General features: G+C 41.1%; 1 protein-coding gene across 8 annotated transcripts in view; it reads left to right on the top strand.

The window, feature by feature from the left end:
* STXBP4 (syntaxin binding protein 4) overlaps positions 1-15,595 on the top strand; it is a 42,964-nt gene that overhangs the window by 2,308 nt on the left and 25,061 nt on the right. For 2 of the 8 annotated variants that reach the window (XM_015879669.3, XM_085522550.1), the window contains exons 3-17: positions 3,606-3,679; positions 3,805-3,900; positions 4,133-4,202; positions 4,661-4,735; positions 5,809-5,894; positions 6,061-6,190; positions 6,590-6,722; positions 8,048-8,154; positions 8,546-8,729; positions 9,625-9,703; positions 10,661-10,755; positions 11,229-11,325; positions 11,892-12,004; positions 12,669-12,755; positions 13,336-13,401. In XM_015879669.3, coding sequence (XP_015735155.2) covers positions 3,606-3,679; positions 3,805-3,900; positions 4,133-4,202; positions 4,661-4,735; positions 5,809-5,894; positions 6,061-6,190; positions 6,590-6,722; positions 8,048-8,154; positions 8,546-8,729; positions 9,625-9,703; positions 10,661-10,755; positions 11,229-11,325; positions 11,892-12,004; positions 12,669-12,755; positions 13,336-13,401 — 1,492 coding nt within the window. Of the gene's footprint in view, positions 1-1,635; positions 1,862-3,605; positions 3,680-3,804; positions 3,901-4,132; positions 4,203-4,660; positions 4,736-5,808; positions 5,895-6,060; positions 6,191-6,589; positions 6,723-8,047; positions 8,155-8,545; positions 8,730-9,624; positions 9,704-10,660; positions 10,756-11,228; positions 11,326-11,891; positions 12,005-12,668; positions 12,756-13,335; positions 13,402-15,129; positions 15,206-15,595 lie in introns of those variants that run through there. The other 6 variants (XR_014936661.1, XR_014936662.1, XM_015879667.3 and 3 more) reach the window with 6 other exon arrangements.

Raw genomic sequence — 15,595 nt, 5'->3', positions numbered from 1 at the left:
AGTATTTTATTTGCTATCATCTGTAACCTTGCCTGGAGCAAATCCAATTGATACAGTGCTGAAAATAACAGTGATTATTCCTCTTTTGGACTAACACCACTAACAGTAGTGGAGTTGAACTGATTAGAAAGGACTACAGAGCACACACGTTCATTGCTGAATGTGTGTGAGCAGTCTAGATGAGGCTGATGGGAGTCCTTTGCTTTGTGGGAATTGGGAAGGCTGCGTTTGTATTTCTGCTTCCATCCTTTTGTCTGTCTGCTGTGGGTCACTTTGGCTTTCGGTCTTCAGCTTTCTGCCTTGTGTGCTGGGAGTGCAATCTGACGGCTGATCTCAAAATCACCACGTAACAATTGCGTGGCTTGTAAGCAAAAGAATTATTTTCCTGGACTGCCCATGTGCTCATAAAGCACAGTTACTGTAACTTTAACAGAAAAGAAAGCGCTGGAGCTGAGCATATGCATTCCTTGCATATCCAAGCTGTCCCACTGTGCGGCTCCAGACACTGACAGATGCTGTCTCATGGCAAGGTGACACCCTGCTGCAGGGATGATTCCTTGTAAAGCCTTTCAGCCAACACATGTTTGCTTTTCATTTTACCTCGTAATACTGGGGGGATTATAGGAGTGCACTGTGATGCAGATGTGGAAAATGGTCGATAAGCAAATTGATCTGAGAAGCTCAGAAGTTCTGAAACTCAGTGCAAGGACCAAACCTTGGAGCAGGAGCAAGTCTAAGCTCTGCAAACTGTGCTGTGCTTTTTCTGAATGGGATTATTCTCCACGTAGCAACAGAAAATGGTTCTGTTGGGTTTGCTGGGCCAAGCAGGTGCTGCAGAGCTGCATGGCTCTTGTGGTAGCTCTATGACAAAGCATTCCTGGAAGCTGGCTTGGAAATGGGGGGGGGGGCAATTTTTGAGACTCGTTTGGATGAAGAAGGGCAGTTCTGAGCATTCAGTGACAAGTTGAAAGTCTTGGTTATTTTTTGAAGCCTCAGGAACAGAAGGGCCACAGGTTGTTCACAGATTGTTTTGGTAGAATCTTACCTGCTTTGCACCTCCTAGTGCTATAAAAACCATCAGGATATATTAACAAAGTGAGATCATCTCTTCCGCCAGTTCTGTTTGCCTTTAACTAAAACACATCAGAATCTCTTCCTACTGAACACATGTAATTGAGTTCTGATTAACTTGTGACTGCTGGATACTGAAAGGCTAAAAATCAGTTACAGCATGACACGGATCAATGCTGTGATTGAGAATGCAGAGTAATAGCATAATGGCCTTTGTTTAATGCTTCCGTCTGTCTGCTCTGTGGGCTTTCCCTTTTGTGTGGGGTGGAAACGTCCCAGTTTGCTGGGCAGGCTGCATTACAGAGGTAAGGAGTTATTGCCGTGACCTTGTTTGTATGGAGCACGTAAATAAAGAACTGGAAGAACACGAGTGAAGAAGTTTAATTATTTCCCTTGGTCGCTGCTGCTAAATATAGATCTCATAATCACAGCTTTAGTAAACGCCAGTGTCTTTTCCCTCCCTTGCCTTTATCAGTCTCTTTAAAGTTGCCACAAATGCTTGTTTCAAAGGAGAAAAAGTAAACATCACCTCCATAGCTGAATTAGTCCATGTGACGCAGAGGGTTTCAAGCAGATTAAGCAGGCAGAGACACCACTCGTCTGGGGCTCTGTCTGAGTGGTTTTTTTTGGTTAGTAGCAGAAATTGCCCTGCACGTAACCTTGGTCCAGTTGCGCTGGGAAGCCGTGCTGTGTGTTGGGTGTTTGCTGTGCTGTGCTGCAGGATGTCCTTGCTCTCACCTGGGGATGAAGACGAACCGGAGCGCTTTGATGGTCTCTCCCTGCTGTACTGGTATGCTCAGCCGGTCGGGTCTGCTGGTGCTTACTGCCTGCAGTGGGGGAAGCCCACTTCAGTCCTTTACAAGCTGTAGCTGCTTCCAGCTGCTGCTTTCTTTTTATAAGCATTTAGAGGCTGAAGTTTAGGTTTTGTTAAGTGCCAAGTGGTGGCTAATTGTGAGCGGTGCTGTTACTCTTCAGTAAGTCCAGCCGGGTACTTGGAAGTGATGGTGATTTCTGAGGAATTCAGAGCTGTGTTTATTTCACCTCTTGCCCCTCATCCATCTCCCTCTACCTGCTAGAATCGTGCTCACAGGTGTTTTTGAGTGACCTCTACAGGAGGGAGCAGCATTAAGTTGATTATTTAATTTGCATCTTTTCCTACAAAGAGTGCTGAAATAGTTTTCTGTTATTGCTGCCAATTGATTCTCATTCTCTGTATCCTCCCATAATGAATTTCGTGTGAGTTGGATCCCTCTTTTCGTATGATATACTCTGTGCCCGAAGTTGATAATGTATTGTGATCCTATAGCACATATAGTGTGAGCTCCAGAGAAATAGTGGGGACTTAAAAGCTGGAATCTGGTATTTTCAAACTTCACAAAAATAAACAGCATGAAGTTGAAGCTCAACATTTGCTCATTTTTAGATTCTCTTTTGAAAGTTCTGGTTAAAGTTTGATATTCTGTGCATGTGTTGAGAGGGCTTTGTTTGCTGCTATTCGCTCTTCACTAATGCTTGAGAAGATAAGGAGAAAGTGTGGTATCTTGGATGGACCAACACAGCGATAGTGTGATGAGATGTAGGAAATGCAGTGTGTGATTGAGATCTCTGTTACTGAAACGAATATGTACTGAATAATGAATGCCAGTCTGTGGGTCTCCGCAGAGTGCCTGCGAGAGTCCAAGTGCATGAGAAACAGAACAGCGGTAGCAGAAGGCAAGATAGGAAAAGGATGGGAAGGATGATTATGGGGCTGCTCCTTTCTAAAGCAAAGGCTGGTGTTGCAAATGCTTGGGAATTTGGGGTTCTGGAGCAGGCTATTGTGTTTTTAAGTGCTTACCCATTGATAAAAGACTCATCTCGTTTTCTTGCGCAAAAATGAAAGAAGTTGACACATCCTTTAGGACATGAATTCCTCCCCTGGTGCTGGAATTTAGCAACTTTTGGACCTTCTGCATTTTTGGCACATTTTAAGGACACATTCTACAGCTTTCACAGCAATGTGGGGTTTCAGGCTTGGAGCTGAAGCCCTGTCCTGGGTTTGGTTGCGTGGATGGATTTGGGTCACTGTGTCCTCCACTTTGATCTTCTTTTCCCCGTTAATGAATTCTAGTTGTTCCATTTCACTTCAGCATCATGCTCTAGAAAACACTGCCCATTATCTAATACAGAACAAAATGTAGGTCAGAGCAGGAAAACCTAAGCAGTGCTTGTGCTTTCTTCTAGAAGGCATCTGGTGAGTCTGTTCCCAAAATGGTACAGGGGGAGGCCAGAGCATCTGCGATGCATTGAGTTTATAGTTCTTACCCCTTTACATTCCCATGGCCCTGTATTTCTGATGAGATTGTGAATGTAGGTTTCAGGGATCTGATATTACTTCGTGTACTTCTTTCATTCTTTACCGTGATCAGGTGCCCATGGACCACTCATTGCCTGTGCCGTCCTGCAGTGCTGGCCCCCTCACCATACTTCCTTCTGTATTAACTTTACATACATTGATTTACAAGGGATTTAATGATTCTTATTTTATTTCCTAGGACAATTATGGGCCCTCATGGAATCAATCGAGCTGTTCACCGCATTTCTTTTTCTGATTGTCAGAATGGATTAGGTAAGTAGATGGCACATCCTGTTCATTCAGAGGAAACCAGATCTAAAAGCACTTTGGACTTGCCTGTAAATCAGTTTGGCACAGTAGGTGAAATAGCCATTTTCTTGCCTGATTTTCTTGTGCAGGAGTTAAAATAATTGGGGGTTACCGGGCACAAACAGCAGAAGATTATGGGATTTTCATAAAGAGAATCCTGCCTGGAGGGGTTGCTGCTTCAGATAGTAAGTAACTTTTTTATGGCTGTTGTTGTTGCAGATTTGCTGTAAAGAAAAAGCTGTTGAAATAATTCTTTATTTTCCTGTGTGAATGGGGTATCTGACATAGCGTGGGGTAGTGAGGGTTCCTGATATTGCAGCGTACTTTAAATTGAAAGAACGTATCCTGTTTTACTACCATGATATAACATGTTCGGTGCTCTCCTGATTGATGAATTGCTGTGGGTTTCTTTGCAAGGCCGTTTGCTCACGGGAGATCTCATTTTGGATGTCAATGGAGAAAACTTAAGTGGAGTAACCAATGAAAGGTATGTGTGTAGTGTTCATTAGATGTTTATTAGAGCTTGAGATTCTGCTTGGGATTATTTGAACCATATTGACCACTGATGAAAGATGGCTCCACTGAGATGACTGGAATTGAACTAGCAATGAATTTATCCTATAAATCTTATTATGCAAAACCATTGTAGAAAAGTGACGGCATTTCAGTGCTTTTGTAGTGACAGAATAAGTCTGTTTTATAATATTGATAATGGGGACAAAAGGGTTGGGAAAGAGAGAGCAATCTGAGGATATTGCTGTCACCTGGAACCGACTCACCACTCACTCAGCTTTGGGTTATGATACTGACAAGCTTTTTTTCCCTCCATATCTGGCTCTTAAAGTGATTAACTACATTAAGAATGTGTTTATTTTCCCACTTCTTCAGTGTTACCCAACTTGATTGAAACTTCAATGTATTTAGTTAATTGTTTTTCCCTCCTAGGGCTGTTGACATCTTGCGAACAGCTTCTGCATCTAATCACATGTCTCTGCTGGTTGCCAGAGATGAAGAAGCAAAGTAAGAGAAAAAGTAATCCTCAGTTTCACCTCTGAAAAAAGGCAGATTTGGGTGTTGATTCCCCTCAATTTCATTTCTCCTCTCTCTGGGGGAAATGGCTGTTACACAGCTGTATTTGACAGTCATACTGAGGGCAACTGCTGTTATTTACTGTTTGTAGGATATTCCACTTAATCTCTCTAAAGGAATTTTCTCTAAATTCTCTAAATTCCTTTAGTGTTTCGTCTGCCTCACCCTTCCTCTTTCTGCTCCTTTATCTTTCTGTTTGACAGACATATAAATGACTCTCTGCTGCAGCCTCTGATCTCTCCTTTTTTCAGGCTGCCCAGATACGTGAGGTGTGCTCTTAATCTGCTTTTATCTAAAGCATACTGACCTAGTTCCTCTGAACTCCCTCAATCATTAAAATCCATCGGTCCTTTTACCATTCTGGTGCTGTGCTCAGTGTCCTGATGCTGTACCACTCTGTGTAGTCCCCCACTCAGACACCTCTGAGTAAATGAATTGTGATGTCACGTCCCTGTGATGAAGTGTTCAATTTACATCTGCCTGGGTTCAGCGTTAGTTCAATAAATGCTTTTTTTTTTTTTTTCAATAACTGCAGCTATTGCAGTGGCAGGAACTGCTCTTACTGGGATCAGTTAATTTTGTCCTCTGTCTTTAACTGCATAATATTAATTTGATGATGTTTCCAGCTTTCATCAGTCTCAATTCTTGTACATTTATTCTTACATTTTCTATTACTGAGGTGCTCATAGCTCAGATTGTTAGAAGAACATGCTTTTCTATTAGGCTCCGTTCAGTATTCAATTAATAAGGAGTTGTTTCCTTTTCTTTAATGCGTGTACTTTATTCTTCATCTCTGCTGCTTCTTTGCCGACTTGTTTTAGTAGGTTTGGAGAGAGCACTGTTTCTATTTTGCTGATCATTATTTTTCAGTTGTATACCTGACCATGTCATCCTTTCTGTAGCAGAGTGACTGACCATTCAGCAGAGATGTTAGCAGAATTCAGAGGGTGCATTTAGCACTAATACCAAGTCCTGACCAAGGGGATCTTTCTGTATTTCCACAGGAAGGAATTCCTTGACCTGATGGATAAGTACGGCTCTCACAGTGACGCCCATTCTGCAAGAAGTTCTCCAACACAGCTATTAGCTGGTAAGGGATTGCTTCCTGCCCTGCTGTAATCCTCTGGGACAGAGTTTATACTTGTGTGCACTGGAAGGCAGCACTGAAAGGCTTTGTGGAAGTCACTTAAGTGAGTTGACACTTTGTGCTTTTTCCCAAAGGTTGTTTTACTTCTCTCTTTTCATTGTTCTCCAAGGAAAACCTGTGGACAGCCTTTCTTCTGGATCATCCTCAAGGTCACAGAGTCCTCAGTTGCCTCCAGAGGACATTATCACCACTGTCAGCAGAAAGAATTCTGTACCAGCAGCATCGCCAAAGATTGCAAAGTATATAAGTTATTTTACTCCTTTTTTCTTTTTTTTTATTTTATTTTATTGTTTAGTTGGCAAAACTAGGTTAATCAGGTGACTGTTCTTCTTAGCATCTTGTAGTGAGTGCTTCTGGTTCGTATATACCTGGATGGTCCATTGCAGATACATACACACATGTTTATATTAGCAACTTAGTATTGCAAAACTATATAGTAGTTCCTTTTGTAATTCCCTGAAGTAACACCCAAAGTTATGCATTTTGTAGTAAGCAAGCTGTATAATGCTTCAGTGGAGAGACTCCATCCCCTGGTTACGTTTTTTACTGTGGTGCTCACCTGTGAAATCAACAAGGTAGACACTCATTTGTGAGATATAGACCTGTGAGCTGATTGTCCATTTTCTTTCTCTTCCCAGGGATAGTGCATTTCAGATCATCTCTGTTTGCAAAGGAGCGAGCCTTGGTTTGGATATTGTTGGAGGAATTGACAGAAATGAAGGGCCTTTGGTATACATCCAAGAAATCATCCCTGGTGGTGACTGTCATAAGGTAGATAAAGACCTTTCCTTCTCACACTGTTCATTGCCCTGTATTTTTGCCTGCATTTTGTACTAATATACTTCATACACAAGTATTGTCATTATGGAATTGGTTTTTGTTTCTCCCTGGACAGAAGTATATCATTGCACCTTATAATGAACATTATTTGAGTTTGTGTGATGTAAATGAAGATCTTATTCCTTGTTCCACTTGAGAGAAACTTAAGAAAGTGGGTTTTTTTTGTCAGGTGTTATGATGCAAGGAGGGGACAGACCTGCAGACCTGCATTTTTCCATGCAGTTGAGAAGCATCATATAAGCAAACAGTAATTTCAACAAATAGTGCAGGCTTGTGAAATACGTGCATCAGTACTGCTTACTGTTTTTGTTTATGACAAGTGCAATCTGTAAATCAGGAGAGCTTGGAAGTTGAGAAGAATAAACAACAGAACGGTCTGGTTCAGATACACAGAACTGTTTATCTCAGTGTCTCTTTGTCATCCCTGTGTTATTACGGTTATTTTGATGTGTAGATAAACCAGTGTTTGCCATCTGCCAAGCAAGAGGGTACAAGTTAATTTCACAGGCAGTGAGGTTTGCTCCAAAACAATCTTAAACTATTTCTGATTGAATATCTGTAGATTGAGGTTAATCCTAAAAGGCAGAGATTGACAGGAACAAAAGGCCATCTCTCTCCAAGACTTCTCTTAATAGGCAGATGGTAATCCTTCTTTTCTTTGGCTGTTTTGTTTTGGCTTTTGAAACGTTTTTTCTCATTTTAAGTGTGTCATTTAAAGTGCTTACAGTCTGTCGTGCTTGTAATTGATGGAGTGAGACTGGGCCATGTGTATGCAGTAGGTTCTAACCTTAGCAGGGAATTTCCCTGTTTTCCTTGTTTGAGACCTAAATGAGGAGTGTGCTTTAAATCTCTGCCACGGGAGGGCAGCATTGAAATTGCTAACTTTTAACAGGTTGCTTGCAGGAAAAATGGAAGACCTGAGCTTTCAGTGACAAAAAATGTAACAAAGTGCAATCGCATGCTGAAAGAGCATAACTAAATTTTAATGTGTGAGAGTATAATGACAAATTATACTAGTCTAACAAAAGCATTTTGCTTCCTATGAATCTTCTCTGCAGTTTGGTTCACGTGGTCAGTAGGAAGTTTCCTCTGGTCTTATGGGTTGTTTCTTCTTGGTGCAGGAAATATCCATGGCTTATGTTTTTTTAACAGAAGTGTGTCCCATGGTCCAAATTTCTTTATACAACTTTACCAAAATCCCGTGTTAGTAACTAATGCAAAATCTGTGGTTTTATTTTTATTTTGTTGTGGATTAGGATGGACGACTGCAGCCTGGAGATCAGCTTGTCTCCATCAACAAGGAGTCCATGATTGGTGTGTCCCATGAAGAAGCTAAAAGTATCATCGACAGAGCCAGGACCAGGTATCTGCTGCTGCCAGAAAGCTATCTCCAAAATGAGCTACTAGACCACATTAAACACTGGGTTACTCTGAAATGCTGTGTGTGCTCAGAGGAAACACAAGGGGTGTTCATGGTTTGAAATACGCAGCTGAAATACTGGCATCACAGGAGACTTAGACTCACCCCTCAGCTGTTTTAAAATTCTGTTTTCATTCCTTTTAAAGGAGAAAAAGAAAACCGAAAAGCACTGCTTACCTAATGGTTCTGGTGGTAGATAATAAAACATCTTTTTAGAAGAACAGAAGAGAAAATAATGCAGTGTTGGGGAAAACACAGTTTTTGCACTAGTAATACATACTTGTATGACTGGAATAGTATCTGGTATGCTGAAAGCTTTTTGATTTTATTCTAGGTTTGAAAGTTTTTGCGAGATAGCTTTTATAAGACAAAGAAATGTTCCCAGTTACTCAGAGAATCTGCAGCGTCCCTCCAGTCTTGTACCACCTCCTGCAGTCTTTGTTGGACCGCAGGTTGCAGGCCCCAGGTCTGTGGCGTCTCCTAGCACAAAGCTTGTTTCAGCTCTCCTTCCTAATGCTGTGAGTACCCTTACTGCTCCTGTAAGAAGCAAATGGTTCTTTTCTGGATTTTATTGGATTTTCAGTGTAGGATCCTTTCAAGACATGTTGTGTTACAGCAAAGTAAACACTGATGAGAGCAATGTGGGTATTATTTGACTTGTAATATGAAAATAAATCTATTAAAATTAGCCCTATCTGCATTCATAGTTCTGAAGTTCTTCCTGTTGCTGTGGCAGTAAAGCTTCAGAACTTGATAACTGCAAGTTACTCAGTTTTGTATCACAGAGCTGAAGTACTGAGTGGTTTCTGTGTGAGTGCAGGACAGTCCCACAGGCTGCACTTCTTCCACAATGAAGAAATTTTTGCTTAAAAATGGGCATCCCAGGAAAATAGGAAGTTTTCTTTATTTTGGCTGAGTAACAAGGAGTTAGTTAGTGCAGTTCACCCTTAATGTAAAGAAGCAATGCTGAACGCAGGAAATAACATTTTCTTTAGCTAGTGTATGATTTCTATTTAAAACAAACAACCTTTCCTTCGAATGAGGAAGAATAAAAGGTTCCCCATCAAACAGAGTCAGAATGTGATTCTCAGTTGTTTTCATGTTCATATTCCGTTCTTGCCCTCTTTTCTTTCCCAACATAGATGTAAGCATTGAAGCAAATTGCATGAAAGCTGTGCTGTTTTCATCTGTGAAAATACTCAAACCCCCTGGAAGGTTTTGATAAGGCCCTGGTCTAAGTTCTGGTTATTGTACCTTCTCACTGCACTTTGTGTTTTCTGCTGGAGTTGTCTTAGTCTGCTCAGGTCTATTTTTCCTCTTGGTTTTTTCTCTCTTGGTTTAACGTGTGCTTCTGGTCTGGCTTGTGACCTACTTATAAAATGGTGTTTCATGACTTTTGATTTCCTTTCACAGATGGAAACTAGAGTCAAAATGGAAGAGCAGTCTCCAATTACTTCTGCAGAGAGCAGTCCTGCTGATGGATCTGTTCATGGTAAATGTTGATTTAATTCCCTATCGCTCATTTTTTTCTTTAGTATTTGTCTTAACAGAAAATAATACATAGTGAGATTCTGTAGGCTTCTGAAAAAAAGAAGGCTGTTGTTTTATAGTACAGATTGAACAAAGATCAATGGATTGTGCAGTAACTTCTGTCAGATATAACAACAAACATCTGAAACCAAACCAAAATGAGTGATCACAATGTTTGCAATATAGCAGTAATGATAACCGACTCAGTAGAAACCAGATAATGAGGACTCACATATAGATCAAGATTACGTTGCCATAGAAACTGTGCTTTCTTGCTTTAATGAAATCCTGTGGATGTATATTGCTTGCATGTTTTTTGAATCAAGGCTTTGGAAGTACAGAAATAACATGCAGACCTCTTTAGCACTATTTCAATTGACAACAAATAGGATGCGTGTGTATATTTGAGAGCCAGGACGTTGCAAACTAAGAAAGGTTTGTTTTCTTCCCTGAAGGGTGAGCTGATGGAATACGAACTTTTGGTACCAGAAAGGCTGTGGTGTTGAATACACCTGGAGTTTAACAATTACAGCTCCATCACACTAGTGATTAAAAACACTGTGATTAAACCAAAGGCACAAGACAAGCAGCTGGATATGTTCAGAACATGAGACTCATTTAATACAATGCAATACACAGGAGCTTCATGTTGCCTAAACAAGAAGGCTGCATTTTGTGATCCTCTCGGAAGAGTAGCTCTTCAGAATAGAAAGCAGAAAAGCTTGCAGCTCCAGTTTGAAGTTTATTGCAAAAATAAACTGTGTGCTTCATGAATCACTTTGCGTTATTCTGCTTTCTCTCTTCTAATTCACTGAATGTAATTTTTGTAAAAGAAAAATTCAGATTAGTTTTAAGTGTCTTCAGTATTTCAGAGCAAGAATTACAACTGAATCGTGGCTTTTCCTTTTTGTCTTCTCAGTCATTGCCCCCAGCCAGAGCAATGGTTACAAGCTGCCAGGAAGGAAGGCTTTCTTGAACTCTACTATTCGTCTCAAAGCAGAAAAGCTGGAGAAGGTAAAAAGAATTTCTGAATTCTCCTTCCTCCCTCCTTATAATGTAAAGCAGTTGGAGGATATTCCTAAATTGACAGAACAGGAGGTGTGAGTTGAAGGCATTAAAGTTCCTGTTTGAGTAGCTTCTTCCAGGTTGCAGGATGATGTTTCATTTTACATATTGGGCAAATTACTGTTTTTGTTAATCTAATTACTGATGAACTCTTCTGAGAATCTGAACGTCCCTTAGGATTTTTAAGAAAGTTATTAAGGACAAAAGGGTTTTGCTTATTATGCTCATCTGTATTCAAGGTTAAACAATATCTGAACATCTCGCAATTAGAATGAGAAGTCAGAAAGAGTGTCTGGAATAAAAGTGCAGTCAGTGAGGGGGTACTCTGATATAGAAGCTCTTTGAAGTGTAGCTCTGTCCCTGCACTCATTATCCTTGGTCCTTTTGGTGTTTTTTCTCCAAAATAAGTTTTCTCCTTCCAGGCATTGAATTATCTCGGGATTCAGCCCTCAGCTGAACAGCAGCAAGCCCTAAGGCAGCAACTTCAGAAAGATTCTAAAGGAACTGTGTCTTTTGGAGGTAATCATTTCTTAATTACCCTGGAAAATAGAGAAATGTATGAATACAGAAATAGTGGATAATAACCGTTAATGTCTTTTCTGGCAGTGTCGTCAGATTGCTACCACAAATAAAGCAGTACTTTAGGGCAAAAACCTTCTATTTAATAAATAAGCTTAGAATTCTGAAATGAAGTCCTGCAGACCCTCCTCTAGGAAAATCAATCCACAGGGAAGGGTGGGTATAAAACAGATGTGCAGATCTCAATTTTTCATGGGGGTCTGACAAATGTACAGCAGGTATTTGGAGGATGAACTCTGGTTTTCCTTTCTCCTCCCCAACTTAAGAAGCATTTCATACCAGGACCTGTTCTTATTTTGCCAGCTTGGCCAAATGGTTCTGTTCAAAGGGATGTTTCTGACAGAACTGTAAGATTTATGCTTTCCTTGAAGGACATTGTGGAGAGCAGATGCTGCATTCTGAGAGCAGCCTTTGTGCTACGAGCAGTTGCGTTGCACCTATTGATATTGCTGCTAACATCAACCTGCAGACTGCAGCAGAAAAACCGGAACCGTTTTGTTTTGTAGATTTCATTGAAGTTTCAAGGAATCTGTTCTCTGTGCAGTCGGATGCAACAGATGGTGGCCAAAAGCCTGTGATGATTGGGATTGATGGAATTGCCAGTTTGTTAGATTCACAGGTACTGTGTGTGTGTGTGTGTGTGTGTGTGTGTGCAGTGTTTGGCTGTTGGGGGGGATTATTCAGGAAGTTAATGGTTGAGGTTATTCCAAGTCTTGGGCAGGTTTTTCACGCAGCATCGTATCACGCTGTACTTTAAGATAACCCAGTTTCTGTGAAGCTTTTTAAAGCAACCTACTTTGCAGAAAGCAATTCACATAATGATGATGATGTGGGTACAGACAACAGTGATTTTCCAAGGTTTCTTACATGGAATGCACACTGCTACCACCTGGGTGAATAATAAACAGTTAAGAGGTCCAGTGATTCTGGAGATACCGTAAGAGTGAATGCCAATGCAGTGTGTTTGTAGCATAGGGATATTTAAATCCAATAATGTATTATTTAAAATATTGAAGAAAATGGTGGCTGGTAGTATAGCATCCTTGGCATTTTGTGATGGTTTTGTTAGTCCTTTGAAACAGTAAGAATTCTCATTCCTTGATAAGTTGGTCAGAATTTTCTTAAGAATTCTTTGTATTTTCAGTAATATTTTCCAGAGCTTTAAATCATTCTAGAATTATCCTCTCATTTTATTAATAAGGCCTTTTAGGGGAGGCTGTTAAGAACTGTGGGAGATGCACGTAGGGCTGGTTTCTAATGGGGCCTGTTTAAAATGTGCACAGTTGGTAACCTGGGATTCTCTGGAGGATGATGTGGAAAAGCTGAAGAAGGAAAGAAATGAAGCTTTAAAAGAAATGAGCAAATTAAAGGTAATACTTAATTTTGATTTGTATTAATTTAATCAAGAGTTGAATTTTGGTGTACTTGACCGCTTTCCTTTTGAATCCTACATTCAAATTGTGATGAATAAATAAAAAGGCAGAGCAAGCTGCGTAATGCTTAAAGATCGTGTGCTCACAGCATGGAGAATGTGAGCTTCAGTACATGGACCACAAAGACACTTTTAAATCTGATTCACGGGGAGAGGAGATGAAGAAGCCATTTCCCTGGTGTGTCTTTGAGAAGTGACTGATCTGCATAGCAGTTTTGCTTGGAAATGTGTGATCCTCATAGTGACAGCGTCTGAGCAGATGCTGATAGTTTTGAAAGAAGCTGACTGGGAGATAAACGAATCCATTTGCAAAATGATTGCCAATTTGCAGTTTGGTTCTGTCCCAGATTTCATGAAAATGTTCTGGTTTTATTTTTTTTCCACCAGGACTTTTAAAACCTGTGTGTTTGTGTGCTTATTCGACATCATTTGTAGCATGTGTCACTAACTGGAAAGGCAGCAGTTGGAATCTGGTTTGGGATACAAGTAGTTTTTATTTATTTATTTATTTTTGGCAGGAGGAATTGTCAGAATCTCTGAATTTCCAGAAGCAGTTAACAGAGGAGCTGCAAGCGGTCAAGCAGGTATGCTGAAGTTTCTTTAAAACAAACCCATTCTCTCTTGAAAATTGTTTATATCCTGAATTCCTCCTGGAGCAACTTCTCTGTCTCTTGCTTCTACCGAACACTTCTGGCCGCCCTCCTCTGAAGCTGTTCCCCATTCTTCCCTCTTGTGCAGCTGTGGGGCTCCTGGAGGTTTCTCAGGGCTCTCAGTTGCATTAGGTGTAAAAATGCCAAATATTTAAAAAGTCTTTCAGCTCCCTGTTACACAAAGGTTAGTTCTATGTTCTTGCTCAGGTATGTGTTGTGTTAAGCACCGTTGTTGCTACCTTTCATTCCCCAAATGTGAGGGAACTGCTTGAAAGCTTCCTCCATTAATACTGTGGTGTTACCCTCTCTATTCAGCAGACCCTGATGGAATAAACCAGATTCTTTGTTGGATAAATTTAGCCAGAAGTACATTATGATGTTGCTCCATATCTTTCTGTTCATTAGTGGGCCCTCAGTCCATCACTCCAGACTGGAGTTGCTGTCCATCAGTCCAAACTAACACCAAGAGAAAGTACAAATCTGAAAACACAGGCAGTGTGGCAGCAGGTCCTCCTTGTGGAGCCTCAGCTCACACAGCTGCTCTTGTTGAGGACTTGGAGTAGGACCAGTGGGTTCCAGTGGAGGCAATGCTCCTTTCCTACCTCATGAGGTCCTCGTACTTTTAGTTTTCTGTCCAGTCCCAGTATGTGTGGTGAAGGTGGCTTTGCTGGGAGCAGAGCAGCCCACCAAGGGATAAGTGCCATTTCCTATTGAGCATTTTGAGTAACTGCTGCTGATAAGGGCCCTAATAGTGAAACAGAAATAAGAACTGATGTCTTGTTCCAGCAGTGCTGTTGTTTGAGACTTACTTTGGAGGTACAGAGAAGGCTTCTTTGGAAAGTTGTGCTTTTTCAGATGTGTTAAAAGAATGCCTTTGTTTGCTGTTTGTGGTGGCTGGATTCTTTCTCAGATAAAACCTGTAAACATTTGAATTCATTCAAGGGAGAAATACCTGGTTTGTAAGAAATCTGCACCTCGCCTTCATTCTGTAAGGATTCCACTCCTGTTCTGCAATCTGCAGTTCTGCAGTGGTAGTGCCTTTGTGCCATGTTAGGACAAACAGCTCTGGGGCTTAGAACTGACCGTGTCACAGTGGTGCCGACTTCAGTAACTGTAGAGCTGGGAAAGCTGAAGGCATCCATCCCTTTGTACTCCCTGCAACCAGCTCTGGTTTGTCAGAAAGTTCTGCTAATTCAGTTCTGGTGTGGATAATCATTTCCTTGTAATAAAAGAGTCCATTGTTCGTTAATTATTCCTTTAGGTCTTTCATTGTTGAAATCTGGTCGTACTTAGTCTGCTGTTACAGAGGAATTAATATTCAACAATTGGGTTTCAGATAAAACAATGGAGGAGTGCAGGCAGTTACGGGCTATAAGAGATTAAACCTCTATCTCAAGGAAGTCTTATTTCAAAACAAAGACCTCCCTTTTCAGTACAGCAATTCTCCCATGACTTATTTGATATCAGTTTATTTAAATAATTCCCACACATGCATTTTTAAGATGCTGCCCTTTGTCGGGGCCTCTGTGTTCATTTACATTCAGCAAACTTAATATGGAAGTACCTTTTCACTTCCCTCTCCAAGAGCCTTTCCCTCACCATGGGCTCACTGACGGTTCCTTTGCTACTTAAGACTGTGAAAACATCATTTGTCATCTGCAGGGCCCACCTTTTCTTGCTGATGAGTCACAGCGGCAGGGAAGTCCTGCAGAAGCAGCAGTAGGTTTGATCTCTGCAGGTACGGATTCGAACTAATAAGAAATCCCCCAACTTATTTCAAGGAAGGGGAATTGCTTTGAGCCACGTGCGGGGGGGACGCGTTGGCTGCGCTGTGCCTGTGAGCAGCGGTCGGTCTGTCTGCCTGTTTGCACTGCACGCCTCCTGGTGCTGTGCTGACAGCTGGCAGCAGGAGCTGCTGCCCAACAGAGACCCAGCTTTCGGGTCGCCTGTGTTCCCAGGTGCAGATGACAGTCATGTAGAATGCATCAGCCTCGCCTAATGCTGCCTGTGCTTCTAAAAGAAAAATGCATATACTTGATGTCAAACTAAAGGCTATTTAAATGTATCTTTTATCAGTTTTAATGGGAAGGTCTTTATATAAAACCTCTGTCTGGAACTGGGCAGGAAA

This window comes from Coturnix japonica, chromosome 23 (genome assembly GCF_054131305.1).
Source record: "Coturnix japonica strain WE chromosome 23, WE-NBRP24, whole genome shotgun sequence".
Taxonomy (NCBI): domain Eukaryota; kingdom Metazoa; phylum Chordata; class Aves; order Galliformes; family Phasianidae; genus Coturnix; species Coturnix japonica.
Note: the sequence above shows the minus strand (reverse complement) of the source record. Positions and strands in the feature narration are given on the sequence as shown.